At 38.3% G+C, this 16253-nt stretch overlaps 1 protein-coding gene across 1 annotated transcript in view; it reads left to right on the top strand.

Annotated features, from left to right (window-relative positions):
• The window catches only part of RP1 (RP1 axonemal microtubule associated), a 136003-nt gene that overhangs the window by 26709 nt on the left and 93041 nt on the right, over positions 1-16253 (top strand). Inside the window, 8 exon segments of the mRNA XM_036338241.1 lie at positions 1771-1903; positions 4201-4352; positions 5366-5444; positions 7703-7778; positions 9467-9543; positions 9650-9681; positions 9850-9979; positions 13278-13381. Of these exon segments, the coding sequence (XP_036194134.1) occupies positions 1771-1903; positions 4201-4352; positions 5366-5444; positions 7703-7778; positions 9467-9543; positions 9650-9681; positions 9850-9979; positions 13278-13381 (783 nt within the window).

Genomic DNA, 16253 nt, shown 5'->3' on the forward strand with positions numbered 1-16253 from the left:
TAGCATGATTGCCAATAAATGCAAATCTTGAGAACTGGAAATCATACAACTTGTCATTCATTTTTATATATGGTGTATTTCTATCTCTTGCTATTTCAAAAACAAATGATCTTTAAACAAGTTCTTAAAATGCAAAGAACATCTAATCAGACTCCTGATATTCTTGGCGAACTTGTTCAGTAGTTTTATAATGTGAGAAAAATAAATGAAAAATTATGTAAGATGAACATATTTTTTAATCCATTAGTGGAAATATATAGTCGTTAATAATGCCACCTTCTTTGCATCAAGTCATGAAAAATCTTGAGGCAGAATGAAGAAAAAAAATGAAACTCATAAAAGAAAATACAGAGTGTTGAAATTTGATTTCAAAATTCAAAATTACTGCCCGGCTTCAGTATAAAATAATTCTCTCTTTTATACTATGTAGAGCTTTTAAAGGATGATATTCAAATTAATAAGTGATTATATGTAATAATATCTTTTTATTTTCTCTCCTAATTAACTAACTTATGAAAATGATCATCAATCCCTCTGCCATCTCATTTGATCTATAACCAATAAACAATATTATATCCATTTTGAAGCTGGAATGCTAATACAGTGGTTGTTATCTGAAAAAGTTTGTATAATATCGCACAGGAAAAACAAAAAAATTAGGCTGCTGAAAATTCCTATTGTCTTTCTCTTTATGGCAAGTTCTTTCTCACTGCAAGGTAACTTGTTTGCCTGAGGTTTACCTCACCTGTCTTTGAGTACCAATGAAGAAGAGAGATATTCTTGATTCAAAGTTTTGTTCTGAGTGCATAAAACCTGTATATAATTTACTCATTATTTCAAATTAAGATGCTAGATAATTGGCTGGGAATTTCTGTTCAATTCTTATAATACAGTTTAGAAGCTTGAAATTTAAAATTTTAAGTAAGCCAACTTGTGTTTCTAACTTGAAGGGACTTGAATTAAAAGACAGTCCATTATAGCAATAATGATACAATATTTTCACAGCACATAAAATATTCACAATGCTCCTAGGACCTTAATCTTGATTCTTTCATGTATAGATAAGGAAGAGTACAAAAAAAAACGTTTCAATTGGTGATTTATTTTGTGTATTTCTCAATCTTCTTAAGCTTTAATTAAAATAATCAAATCAAACACTAGTGGCAGCAGTAGCAGCTTTGCAAGCCAGTGGTAATTCTGTGTGGTTCTTTGAGAGCCTTTCTAAAAGTATGATTACATCATAATTACACCTCACGTAAATTTATTAATGTAAATTTCTGTACCTTACCAAGACCCACAGAATTAGTTTAGGTCTTGAAAATCTACCTTTATAACAACATGATTTCTTAAACACATTAAGTAGAAAATCTCTGATTTAAGACATTTTATTTTATTTTATTTTATTTTATTTTTATTTAAGACATTTTAAAGATTAATTTAACAAATAACAATAACAATAATAGTACCCTACTATGAAATGCTAGATTTTAGAATTAGAAAACATAATTTCTACTTTTTGATGATTTTGGACATTTATTAACATCTTTGATTAACTACAGGATAAATGATTATATATAGTATGGTATAATAGGTGCTCAAATAAATAATTATTGCTTGAATTTCATTCATTGCTAAGACCCCAGAGAAGTAACTACCAGTTCAAATCTGTAGTGCATGAAATCCGAGCTCATGCTAATATTTTATAAAAATCACTTTAAAATAAAAATGTATTCTTAAATATTTTTACAAGTAATATTGTTGCTTTTGTAGATACAATTGTGGGACATGAATTCTGGAAAAAAGTTTTATATACCTGTACAACGATGGTTGGCACGAGATCAAGAGGATGGGGAAATCTGTCGAGAATTTCCTGTTTTAAACAAAGGACAACCCACTCTTCCAGGTAGGAAAAATACAACTCCAGGTAGCACAAAAAAACACTTGTTTCCCTAACTGCTGAAGGACAGGGGACTTGATAAATCCATATTGAGTAAATGAATAAATGAATGAATGAATAAGGAATTGCTAATTTCTTATCTCTGCTGGTGGTATATTTTTTAGTTGTTTCATATACTGGCAGTCAGAAATAGGTTTCTTCTCAACAGTTAACCTTGTAGGAAGGTCAGCTGAAATGCCTCTTAATCAAAACAAGAAAATGAATTGTGAGAGGGTCATGAGAAATTGAATGTCCAATGAATTTATTCCAGGACTAAGAAATGCAACTCAATGTATGCTTTTCCCACCAGGCTCTACCTTATTTTTGAAAATTTATCTGTTTGATTAGGAAATGAAAACAGAACTGCTCAATAACTTTGTAAGCATTTGATCAAAGGCAAAGGTGTGTTCAAGCCTTGTGTATATGTGGCTGAGAAGTAGGCTCTGCTCAGGGTTAGACTATCACAGCTCGACTGCCACAAGGATTCAGGGTGATTGTCTATGGCAGCTATTTGCTATTGTGTCTGCTGGTCTCTACTTTAGAAAAGAATAGGAAAAGGGTAAATGAGAATTATTAAATGGGAAATTGAAAAAAAAACACAGATTTTTCTCCGATCTAGAATATTTTCTACTAAAAATATGATATCTTAGTTTTCTAAAGAAAGAAATGATAATGAATATTATGTGAAGATTAGCAAGAGCTACACAATGCCATAGATCTAATGTTATGCTTAGGTACATAACTTGGGTATTGTTTTTAGGGAACATAGGTTGGTAAAACATTTGCAGATACTGATGATTCCTTTGTGGTTTTTAAATAAGGTGCATTAAACTGTTAAGTTGCTGAAGTTAAAATATTTTTGAAGTGATATGAATAGTTCCAGTTGCTACAAAGTGAAGGCTATGTATGAGCACTGTTCTCATCACTCCTAAGTATTCTCAACATTCTTTCTCATCAGCCCATTCTCTTCCCTAAGAGGTATTTGCTAGGTTCCCTGTTCCTATCCACTGTTAGTAATGATGCAGAGGTTACTTTTTGCTTCTTTGTTTCATTTTAATTGTATAATTCTGATCAAAAGAAGGCATATTCTACAAATACTTAATGATTTCCATTGTCTTCCCTATAGTACTTGGTACAATGGTTGATTAATGAAAAAAAAATTGTTTTAATTATTTTTAGTTTTTCCTCTTGGCTTGGAGAAACTTCTCAAGTGGTATCTCTCATGTGCTATCTATATCATCTCATATGCTATTTATAAATTTGGTAGGCCTTTAGTTATCTAGGTCAGTGGTAGATATAGCAAATGATGGCTGACAGCCATATTTTTGCCCAAAATTCTAGCAGAGATTGGTGCTGTGTATGAAATGATGTCATTATACATACAGTAAGGAAAGGTTGAATCAGTGTCTCCCCCCCCCCCCCCATATTGTATACTTTTGAGTCTATAAAGAAGTAGAATAGTATTTGTCATTTAAGGTAAAAGGAAGTCTAAAAGTGTTTGCCTGGTTAACCTGAAAAATATGTTTTAATTATGGAATTGTTTTCCTGAAGACAATAAGGGTTGCTAAGAAAACCAGGGAAAAAGTGGGCTCTCTCAGGCTGTGCAAGGTATTTTTTAAATTTTTTTTAATTGTAATGAACACATTATAATAAATAACTCATTTCTCCTGAGGACAGTCCTTATTAAGAACAGAATGTTCTGGTATATGTCAGATTGCTCCCCTTTCTCCTCTTCCTAAGGAAAGAAACAGGAGGAAATTTTTCTCTGATATTTACTGTCAGAATCTAGTTGAGCTCCTGGAGACAAAACTCACAAAAGTATGACTGGGTGCCCCTGGAGTTTTAAACACTCAGACTTGTCAGCAATGAGCCTCCAACAGTTGTTAATTACAGTTCAGATTTTCCTACCCCAGCAATGGTTCCTGTGGCAGTTTCTGCCTGTAAGTCTCTGCTACCAGGTGGGAGATAACAGAGGGTGAAAAAGAAAAAAAAATGGTAAAATCACTGCCACATCTTGGTACTTTAAATACTGGTCTTCTTCGCCAATCTCCGTGCTACTCTTTATTTTCAAAGTCTTCATATAGCTGTTCCATGCATTCTGTCAAGATTTTATAGCTGTATTCAGTGGGAAAGACTGGGTGGAGTGTGTCACTCTATCTTACCTGAAACTGGAACTCTTGATCATATATATGTATATGTATTATAATTTTTCTATCATAAAAGTAATGCTTGGCATAAGAAGCTTATTTTTCTTTTGTTGTCAGTGACAGTATATGAAGTGCATGTGGCAACGGGTGAGCTTTGGAATGCTGGGACAGTAGCAAATGTCTACATATCAATCTATGGGAAAAAGGGAGATACAGGATCCAGACAACTATTTCGATCGAAGAGCTCCATCAGTTTTTTAAGAGGACAAGTAAGTGATGAAAAGTCCTTTGTCTGGTTTAAAAAAAAATTTGGTAAGAACACACAAAATGTACCAGCTTAACTATTGCAAGTGCACAGTTCAGTAGTGTTAAGTATGCAGTCAAACCTCAGTTCTCAAATGTCTCCCATCTTGAACAATTTGGTTCTCAATCAAGTTGTTTACGGAAAAAATGTCTCGTATGTCTAACAAAACTTCAGTTCTTGACCCAGCAACCCTTTCATATTGATACCTGTATGATCAATCACGTCTCTCTCAGATGACAAAGGAGAGAATGCACGAGTATGAGTCAGTTTACTGCTAAACCTCATGTTGTTATCTCAGGAAATTGTGCTGTGAATATTTATTGAGAAATATCACCCTGACAAAGAACTAGCAGACTGTTCAGTGGCAATGCAATGTTTCACTTCAGGCAAGTGTTAAAATGTAGGCAAAACCAAACATCATTGGATAGGTTTTTAGTGAGACAGAGGCTCAGTGATCCTGAAGTAAGTTCTAGTGCAGCAAAGAGACAAAAGAGGGAAAGAATCCCAGAGAACAGCTAGTGACTTTTTACAGCCAATAGACATAGGGGCTTCTCTTCCCAACTCTGGGACTCTGGGCTTGGGGGTCTGGTGTGGTGCTGGGACCCCTTGCTCCTCAGGTGGCCTCCACAGAGACGATCTCCCTCCTGATTAGAAAAACAGCACAGGTGGATGTCGGACCAGCCCGGTCCGCACCTCCACCTTTCTTACCAATCTCAACGTGCTTTGAAAAATATGTTTGTAGGGAGACCCAATGTATGCTTTTGTAATGAAAAATTGGTAGTGAAAAGGAGTTGGGTATATTAGAAAATTGTTTATCACGTTCTATAAGTTAATATTATTGTTTTACTTTAAACATATTTGAATATTTACTGAATGAACCTAATTCTTTTCACAATTTTTACTATATCTAAATTTATACTCTTGTTAGAAATCAGACTCATAGTCTAGATCTAACTATACTTGTTTGATTTGTTGTAGACTGACACCTTCTTCCTAGAAGCTGTGCACCTTGGGGATTTATACAAAATTGTCATAGGACACGATGGGCTTGGCCCAGGTAAGAATCTTCCATAGGTCTGCTTCCATTATACTCATATGAAACTCTGTACAAATTTAGAGAATAATTATAGAAAACTTTTAATAGGCTGGTGTTTAAGTATTGACTGTCTGAAATTAAAATAGTGTCCACAGATATTCTTTAAATTTAAAGTAGATATATTTTTCATTGAAATAAGATAGGCTTGACTAAGTAGCTGTTCTGCCTAGAATGCTAGGAAATGTGATGCATAAATATTGGGGGAGTTTTGGATTAAATGCTATGGCAGTGGAAACATCTCAGCATGCTACTGGTGGATACAGCAGCAGTGACAGTCCATGAAGCACAAGCTCTAGTGCCAAGAGTGGCACGTTAGGGAGACTGTCCTGGCAGCAAGGTCTCAGCTGTATTTTCTGCTGCCATTTGTGTCTGCTTCTTCCTCAGTTTTCCCATCAGTGCTGAGAGGTGACCCACTTCTTCCCAATGAAGTAATTTTCTTCTAGTGTATGAAATAACCATATAAGATAAACAAAATCCTTTAACAAAAGGCAAGAGTATTAATGTGCATATACCACAAAAATGATAAAAAAAAAATAAACTTTTTCTTAAAAGTATCAATGTATAATTTTCAAAATGTTAAGAACAAAGTTCTCAGAGTCTCCAGAATGTCTGCAGCATAGCTGGAGACTGAGGTTCCTTCCTCCCAGCCAGGGACCAGATTTACAGCTAAAATACTTCACGATCAACTTGAAAAACCAGGTGAAGTGCAGCTGCCTAGACATATTATACATAAGGACCACTGAAGAAACCATGTAGAGACTAGTAAGAGGAGGGGAGTCTCAGAGAGGGGCAGCACCCCTCGAAAAGCTGTGGCAGCCCTCAGCCCCTGTGACATCTGCTGCAAAGGTCCCTCCCCTTGCGAGTGTGGGGTCTCAACTCCACTCAGGGATCCCAACCCCAGAGCAGGAGAGACAGGAAGAAGAGCCCACATGGTGGCATCTTTAGGGTTTTCTATGTACAAAATCATGTCATCTACAGATAGAGACAGTTTTACTTCCTCCTTTCAATTTGTATGCCTGTTACTTTTTCTTCTTGTCTGATGGCTGTGACTAAGACTGCCAGTACTATGTTGAATAAGGGTGATGTTCCTGTCTTTCAGGGAAACATATTGGTTTTGGCCCATGGAGTATGATGTTGGCTGTAGGTTTTTCATATATGGCCTTTATTATGTTGAGATATGATCTCTCTATTCCCACTTTGCTGAGAGTTTTGTCAATGTAAGAATCATTCAAACCTGTGAAGAATTTTTTGTGAGTTTATTTGAGCCAAACTGTTGACAATGGCCAGGAAGCAAAATCTCAACAAATTGAGAGAATGCTCCGGAAAATGGCACTTTTGCCCCTGATTTTATACATTACAACCCAAAGATGAAATGTATGTGGGTTACATGAAATCCATTGGTGATAGATTAGGGAGATGGGAGGAAGCAAAGTGAGGAAGCCTCTGGGATTGGATAAAAAGTAAAATGATAGACACATGCTTCTTTTACAATAGGTGGGTACAGGATAGTTAACGGTTGACAGTTAATGAAGGGTATTTGTGAGCTTTGCAGAGCAGTACCTATGCTTTGAGGGGTCTGGAGAAAGGAAAATTACTTTGACATTCCAAAGATATGTTATAGATGCAGAAAGACAATAGACAGGCTCAGTTAAGGTAATGATTGACCTTTGTCAGGGAAGATGTCGGTCTAGGACATGACTAAGAGCCATGATTTGCTTTTAGTTAAAAAGTTTTAATTTCAGCCCATCTGTTGTGGTTACTTTAGGTCTCTGAGTTTGCAAGGCCACCGCACAGGCCCTCCCTGAGCTAGCCAGGTTAACATGTGGCCCCTTTTAGTCCACAGACATATTTTGGAAATAGTTCAGATATATACTCTTTGGGAGATGCCAGGTCCAGGATTATAAATGCAGTTTATGAAATCAAGAGCAATTGCAGAATTGTTCTATTTTTAACTGTTAGGAAAAACATATTGAAGTAGGTAACAAAACACGAGGCCTTGAAATATACTGTGTTTTTGTTACATGTGTAAGAAATAGTTTTAAATGCTTTTTCAAGCTTCTCTTATGTCTTGCTTTATTTGAAGTATGAAAGCTTAAAGGTTCCCAAAGCCTTTATGTATGTCTGGAAACTAGAACCTCTTTCTCAAAACTTCACGTAAAACCTGAACCATACATACTCACACCACGTTTGTTTTTTTTTGTTTTTTAATTTGTGTATAGGAAATGGCTGGTTTCTTGATGATGTTGTAATCAGTGATCCCACAACCAATCATGAATATGTCTTCTTCTGCCACAGGTTTGTAGATGTGCTTTTACATTGACTAAATTCATTTCACATTAGTTCCAAGTTCTAGAGAAATGGATAATTTATTCAATTATTCCTGGTTAATAGTGCTTTGCTGGGTAACTTTTTGGAACATTAATTTTAGGTACTATTTCTTCTATTTAGAAAGATATCCATTATGTTTATCATTATTCCTGATGATATAAATTTAAATATTTCTTGGGAAATTAAGATAGATTTTAAAAATATAATTTCTCTCTAATAAGGAGAATGAAAGTCCGTTAAGAAAACTTATTCCCATTGGATTAGATCCCAAATTAGGTTAAAAAATAGATGTATAAAATAAATGTCGTATGTGGCTTTTTATACAAAAACTAGGGACCCAGTGCACGGATTCATGCACCTTGAAAGGAACTATGGGCTGCAAGGCTGTGGTAGGCACAGGGGTAGGTCTCGGCCCATTCTCCATGCCCCCTCCTGACCCCTCCCACCATGGCCTCTGGTCCCCTGTCTGCAGGCAGCCCTACTCCCACTGCTGCCACTCCCATACGCTGACTGTGCCGGCCCTGGCTCGCACCTGCTGACAGCACGGAGTGATTGGGGCTGGCACCAGCAGTGGGTGTGAGTGGGGCCGGCACTGTCAGTGGGTGTGAGCAGCGGCTGCTGCCCTGATCGCCCCTCAGGAGCAGGAGGAGGTGGAGAAGCCCTCAGGGGAGATCAGGGCCAGCAGCTGCCGTTTGCATTCACTGATGGCACCAAGTGATTGGGACTGGTGCCAGGCACCGGCAGTGGGTGCAAGCGGGGCCAGCACTGGTAGTGGGTGCAAGCGGGGTTGGCGTTGGCAGTGGGTGCAAGCGGGGTTGGCGCTGGCAGTGGGTGCGAGCGGGGTCGGCGCTGGCAGTGGGTGTGAGTGGCAGCTCCAGAGCTGGCAGCGGGTGCAAGCGGGGCCAGCACTGGCAGCAGATGCGAGTGCCAGGCGGGACTGTGGTGCACGGAAGCAAAGAATTTTCAGTAACCACCAGAGGCTTGCCGCAATGACAGTAACCAGTGCCCTGGCTTGGTCTGGCGCCCCTGTTCACCTGCTCCACCATCCTGCCATGGCCAACACCTGCCATGTTCTGCACATGCCCCCTGGTGGTCAGCACATGTCACAGCAACCAGTTGTTCGGTTGTTCTGGTTGTTACGCCGTTCATTCTATTTGCATATTAGCCTTTTATTATATAGGATGATATGCTGACCCACTGTCATCAGGCCTTGATTTTTGGGTTATTTTCCCAATAGTGATGATAGATTTGCTCTTTCTTTCGACATTTTCCTGTCTCTTTTCCCGTGGAACCAGTAACAGCCATTTATAAAATAACTGATACGGTTTGTACTCTAATTGGTGGCCAGAGAACAGGATAAAATAATTGGTCTAGTGGATGTAAAATGTATGACCTAGACAGACTGATTGAATAATGCACCTGTGAATTAGGAGAAACATATTTCATCCTTACCTGCTAGTAGCTTCTCCTACTTCACCTGTACTCTCAGTCATTTTAAGCATTTCCTTTTCCATTTTTTACTCTGCTTTTACCAACTGGATACCTATGGCTTTTTTTAATGTCCATTATCCATTATTTCTGACTGGGCTAGATAATTGCCCACGGTTAGTGTAAATATAAAGCCAGAATATACTAAGTACACTTTCTTTCCACAGATGGCTGGATCAAGGGGAAGATGATGGTAAAATTGTCAGAGAACTCTATGCCAGGGATAACAATATCATCTCTGCAAGTGAGTGTCATGTACACACATTTCTTGAAGAGCTCTATTCTATGATGATTGAGGAAGGCATGGCACTGCTGAAATTAATGGCCCTTTCTTTCCTTTATATCCTCAGGGCAGAAGCTAGAACGTAATAGAAAGGAAACAGTAAGATTTTACTTTTGGCTTTAAAAATTATTTGGTAGAGTGTTCAAATAGCTAATTGATGTGTTAAAAGAAAACAGTACATAATGTTTAGTAAGGGGTGTTTCTTAGTAATGTTCTTCTCTTTGTCTTTCATATTGATATTTTTTTTGGTTTTTTTTTCCTATTTAGTGGGCTGCAGAAAGCTGGAAGTTTATGAAGGGAAATACTCTTCAATTCTACAACAAGCTTACGGGAGGGTTTGTCCGTCTGCATCCAGATGGCATAGTTGATGCAGTTGGAGAGAAGACAGACAAATATGGTAAAATCACTGGGCAAAGCATGTGGTGCTGTGGCAGTTTTGGGAGCTGGAAAAAGGCAGATTTCTAGACCTAGTTTAATTTACAGTTTTGCTTCTTTTTCAGATGTCTTTATACCAGTATTGGGTCATTTAAATAATTCACTATCTGCATTAATACAAATGATCAATAGATGACAGGCTTTAAATCTGGGCAGAAAATGTCATTGACCAGAACATTACACCATGAAAATCATATTTGATATTACTAAATTGAAGATTAAAATGTAGGCAATTAACATTATAATTGTTCATAGAAAGCCACAGTGTAGCTCTTACACAGTGTGGCCATTTAAGGAATTAAGTTGGTTCTACTCAATACTGAGTGCCTATCCTGTTCAAAACATAATGTTAAATAATTTGACGGCCACAGAAATAACTAAGATAGTATTCTGAATTCCAGAGATTCAAAATGTAATGAGGAAGACAAAATTTAATAACATCCCACACCTTATAATGTCCAGGATTACCTAGAAATATGCATCAACATGATTTAATTTTATGAAGATCCTTAAGATGAATTTTATTAAGTAGACAAAAATAAGTTAGAGCTTAATTAGGCAGAAAGCCTTCCATTTGGAGTGATTTTTTGAACTAATATGCAAGTCCTTCACTTTTGGAAATATAACTTTAAATTAATATAAGAGAATTTCAATATACAGTGAAATCCTTTTAAAATTTGGAATAGTAGAATTAATCTCTTCATCAGACCTGATTCTTAACTAAAAACTTTTGCCAATGAATTAATTGAAATAAAAATATAAAGGTAGCCCTAGTTGGTTTGGGTCAGTGGATAGAGTGCCAGCCTGAGGACTGAAGGGTCCCAGGTTTGATTCCGTCAAGGGCGCATGCCCGGGTTGCAGGCTCGCTCCTCAGTAGGGGGCATGCAAGAGGCAGCTAATCAATGATTCTCTCGCATCATTGATGTCTCAGTCTCTCTCTCCCTCTCCCTTCCTCTCTGAAACCAATAAAAATATGTTTAAAAATATATAAAGATAGAATTCATTCATTGCACTTGTTAACTCTAGATGAATATACACATATAAGGTGAATAAGTAAAGCAAATATATAAATAATTCCATGTTAAAAATTAGGATTTAGGGAACCTAAATCACACAATAACTACCATAATTCTGCTTCATTTGTTATATGTTGACTAAGCTCAAAGTTTTGAGTTAATACAAAATGGGCTATATTGACAGTGGTGAAGAAGGAAAGATTGGTTTATTTTATTTTTATTTTTAAAATGTATTCTTATTGATTTCAGAGAGGGAGAGGGAGAGAGAGAGATTGAAACATCAGTGATGAGAATCATTGATTGGCTGCCTCCTGCATGCCCCCTAGTGGGGATTGAGCGCACAACCCAGGCATGTGCCCTGATGGGGAATTGAACCTTGACCTCCTGGTTCATAAGTTGACACCAGCCTGGCAGATTACTTTATTTTAGAAAATCTAACTTTGTAACCATGAAACCATTTTATAGATATTATATGATGTACATTGCATATTTTATATTAGATACATTATTTTATATTATGTATAAATATTTATATGCACATACACACCACACAGACAAACCTCAGCAACTCATTAGGAAATGAAATAAGTCATGGCTCAAGAAATCACCTACTTTAAAATCATGTTATGGGAGAGAACTTAGTGATGAACTAAAAGAAGGGGGTTGAACTCAAAGGAATGGTTAAAACTTGGGGCTTACATAGCATTTTAAAAAGAACAATAATTTTATAGAGAAGTGACAAGACAAAGGAAAAGGTCTTTGAGGTCCTAGGGGCTGCCAACTCTGGGAAGGATGTATCTGGGGAAGCTAATGCGAGGTAAGAGCTAATTAGTGAGACTTGTGTCATCTCTTTCTCAGTGCCACGTGTCTCCAGTCATAAGATTGTTATCCCCTTCTTGTTGGAGAAGTGGGGTTGGGAGATACCTTCACAAAATAAATCTATGTTCTGCTTTTAGGCTGATAGAGTGGGGGACAAGGAGTTCATACTGTGTCTTTTCTTTTCTCAGTTGCCTTCAGCTCAAAATAATCTTTGTGCCATAAGGGCATACTTTTGGGGTGGCATACTCTGAACCCTTTCAATAATATCCATATGCAGAAAAAAATACACATATTTTAATATGAATTTTTACAAACTGAACATGCCTATGTAACTGGAACCCAGATCAAGAAATAGAACATAACCAGCACTCCAGAAACAATCTCGTGCCTCTTTCTAGTCTCTCTCCCCGCAAAGGTAACCATTACCTTGCCTCCTAAGACCCTGGGATAGTTCTGTCTGTTTTTGTGCTTTATTTAATAAAACAAACAATGCATATTCTTTTATATCTGGCTTGTTTGACTCATCATTGAGAACCAGCTGTTTGTAAAAGCAAAAATGGCCTTCATTTATTGTTGTTACAAGAGTGGATTCCTGAAAATTTGTTGGCTGTAAGTCCTAAAGGAAAGATTATTGGTAATGCAAAGAATGTTGGACTAAGACCTGAAGTCCTGGTTCCATTTCTATTCTATGACTACGTAGGGGTCTTGGGAAAGTCCCTTACCTCTCTGTATCTCAGTTTCCTCACTTGCCAAATGGGGATTAACTCTGTGAGTGCGAGTGTGTGTAGTTTTGTATTTATAGGCTAATGGGGACCTAAGTTAACTAATATATCTAAAGGATATTTCTTGAGCACTCACTATGTTCTAGGAACTCTTCTAAGTGCTGCTATATAGCTGTGCACAGAGTAGACAAAAATTTATGCCTCAAAAGCTTAAATTTTAAGATAAAAGGTATATAAAAGTACATTGAGAACTAAAAACCATCAAATACATGATGAAAGAATCTTTGTCATCACAATCATATGAACCAGTCATTAATGCCCAAATCATATGTAATTACTTTGGTAATGCATAATTTTATTTTACCCCAAATCTCTGAGATTTATAGAAGGGTAAGGGTTTTTTTACACTAGCATTATTTATCTTCCTGGGACCACCAGTGGTTATTTTTTTTGGGAGGGGGGGTGAGGGAGGCTTGTCTCAGGAGTTTACCAATTAGCATGGGAAGGCATTGAAGATTTTCCATGAATATTCCACCAAATTGCCAAGCAAGATATAGATAATCAAAGGCTACTGGCATTCTACCTTTTCACTAATTAACAAAAATTTAACTGAGAGATATTATTAGGAGATTTCAATGTATAATTAAATAAGAAAAAATCCTTAAAACTATGAATTAATTGCTATACTTAAAATGTTTTCCAGGTCTCTTTGATGTTATTTTCAACAAAGGAAATATATGCATATTCCAAAGTCATGAAATAAGGCATCTTTCTCTTGCTGTTAACAATGGCTTTGTCACTGGAATGGTAGGTAGTAATTTTTCTTTTTGTCATACATCAATAGTATTGTATTTATATATAACATATTTTTGCATAAGGTACTTTTATAAGATTATCAAATTGTATTTCCTTTGGTTTTTACTTCCACTTTCTTCATTCTCACTAATTTTTGAGATTCTAATGCATACATGCTCCTAAATGTCTACAATTAGAATTTAGACCAAAACCCAAAAGTAGACCACTTCTCTGATAACATTCAAAATTTTGGTAAACCTCCCAAAGAAGACAATCTAACTTGTCAAAGACCCTTTCAGTGTTACTATTATTAGGAAACAGAATCCAATAATTTCATGTAATTATGCTTTGTATTGCTTAGTTTGTGCTTGAAATGCACAAATATAGAAAGCTATCTTTAAAAATCCGTGCATATTATGTATTTTGAAAAGTGAGACATTACTGTCATATACTGTCTTATGTGCTTAATAGGTGTTATAAATTTTAGTCTTTACATCTACCATATGAGAGAATCCATTATTACGCCAATTTAACAGAAGAGGAACCTGAAGTATAGGAGGATTAAGTGAGCTGCCTAAAGTCACAGAGCTAGTAAGTGGGAAAGCAGGAATTGAACACAGGCCATCGGACTCCAGCTCTCACGTGACAGCTTCCTCATATCTATATAATAAAGAGCCAGGGTAATAACAACCAAAGGCTCAACCAGACCAGAAGTCAGTGCTGGGTTACCCTGGCGACCCAGCACTGACTGGGGCCACTGCGGGCACCTTGACCCAGCACTGACTGCCTATGGGGCTGAGGATCAGGCCTGGAGAGAAGCCTGCAGAGAGAGTGGCAGGGTCTAATCCGTAGCCTCTATGGCAGCCGTTGATCAGAGCTTGCCTCTCTTTCTCTCCCAGCCTGGCCAATAGCTGCACCTCCATTTCTCTCCAGGCCTCCACCTGGGCTGCTTATCAGCTCCGCCTTTCTGATCAGGCCCAATTGATAGGTCCAGAGATGCTGAATGGCATAGAAACTGACCAGTCAGAATCAAATCTGGGTCAACTGTGAGGAACCAAAGGCTGCCAGGAGGTGGAGCTTTTGATGCTGACTGACATAGAAACTGACCAATCAGACCCAAATTGGCCGGCAGAGGAAGGCAGTTGGGGGCAAGATAAGGCCTGCAGGGGAGGGCAGTTGGGAGTGAGATCAGGCTGGCAGGTGAGGGCAGTTATGGGTGATCAGGCAGGCAGAGGCAGTTAGTGGCAATCAGGCTGGCAGGGGAGAGCAGTTAGGGGCGAGATCAGGTCAGCAGGGGAGAGGAGTTGGGGTGAGATCAGGCCGGCAGGGGAGGGCAGTTAGGGGCAATCAGGTAGGCAGGCAAAGGCAGTTAGGGGTGATCAGGCAGGCAGGCAGGTGAGTGGTTAGGAGCCAGCGGTCCCAGATTGTGAGAGGGGTGTCCAACTGCCGGTTTAGGCCCGATCCCACAGATATTGGGCCTAAACCGGTGGTCGGACATCCCCCGAGGGGTCCCCGATTGGACCGGTGGTCGGACATCCCCCGAGGGGTCCCCTCAGGCTGGGCTGAGGGATCCACCCCCCTCCATGCACGAATTTCATGCACCAGGCTGCTAGTTTACATATATAAAAGCCAAGCAACTGGAACGACCAGTCAGTATGATGCGCACTGCGGCTGGCCAACCAGCCCGATGCGGGCAGGGCCGGCCAAGCTCCCACAGCCCCTCCCCCCAGCTGGCTGGCTGGATCCCACCCATGCACAAATTCGTGCACCAGGCTTCTAGTAATGTTATGCAATATTACATGATGATTTTGAATTCACAGCATGTTATTTAAGGGTAATTAATAATTATTGAAAAAATCTTATGTAATTTGTGTGACTGAAATTTAGGCTAAGTGGTTAATTAGTCAAACTTCCTCCATGAAGTCTTTTCCCCTCTGCTCCAGGTTTAGCAAGGTGCCTTCTGTACTATATACTTCATAGCACGTTCTGCCCAGTACAGGTCCTGGTCATAGTAAGTGCTTAATAAATATGAATGTAGTGGATATGGAATCTACTCAATTAAATTGACTTTAACAAATGTTCTACTGCTTTATTTTTCTAAAATCAAATTAACTCTATCTCAAAGCTCCTAGGTTGATGAGATATTCCAGCTTAGTTATTATGAGAATCATATCGCTACACACAAGATTTCACATGGAATGGCATCTCAGAATGTCTGGACAGCCCTCTTAGCTTAGGGCCACACTGGTTGCTGGTAATGTATTTATCAAACAAGATAGTTTCTTGTTTTTTTTTTTTTTTTTTTTTTTTTTTTTTTTTTAAATATATTTTATTGATTTTTTACAGAGAAGAAGGGAGAGGGACAGAAAGTCAGAAACATCGATGAGAGAGATCGATCAGCTGCCTCCTGCACGCCCCCCAGTGGGGACGTGCCCGCAACCACGGTACATGCCCTTGACCGGAATCGAACCCGGGACCCTTGAGTCCGCAGGCCGACGCTCTATCCACTGAGCCAAACCGGTTCGGCCAAGATAGTTTCTTGAAGGTAATTAAGTCTGTTGCTAATCTACCATACCTACACACGGGAACTTAGCTTATAGCCCTAGTGTCATGGGTCAAGCCATTCAAGAGGCACCCAAGGCTCTTTTCTTTTCAGGCCCAAATGCTTTCTAGGATACTGAGGGGAGATAAAGTAAGCCCTCAAACAGTACCCCCAAACCAGGAATGTCTCTCTATAGCATAACCTCCTTGATATGTTTAGTTTTTTGAAAGTAAAACCTAGTAATGCATGTGTATTCATTTCAGCTTTTGGTCCCAGATAGTCTCTCTTGAGTTAGGAAGATGCAAATGAAGAAGTAAAAAATAAACAATGATGAAATACATA

This window comes from Myotis myotis, unplaced genomic scaffold (genome assembly GCF_014108235.1).
Source record: "Myotis myotis isolate mMyoMyo1 unplaced genomic scaffold, mMyoMyo1.p scaffold_m19_p_16, whole genome shotgun sequence".
NCBI classification, from domain to species: Eukaryota; Metazoa; Chordata; class Mammalia; order Chiroptera; family Vespertilionidae; genus Myotis; species Myotis myotis.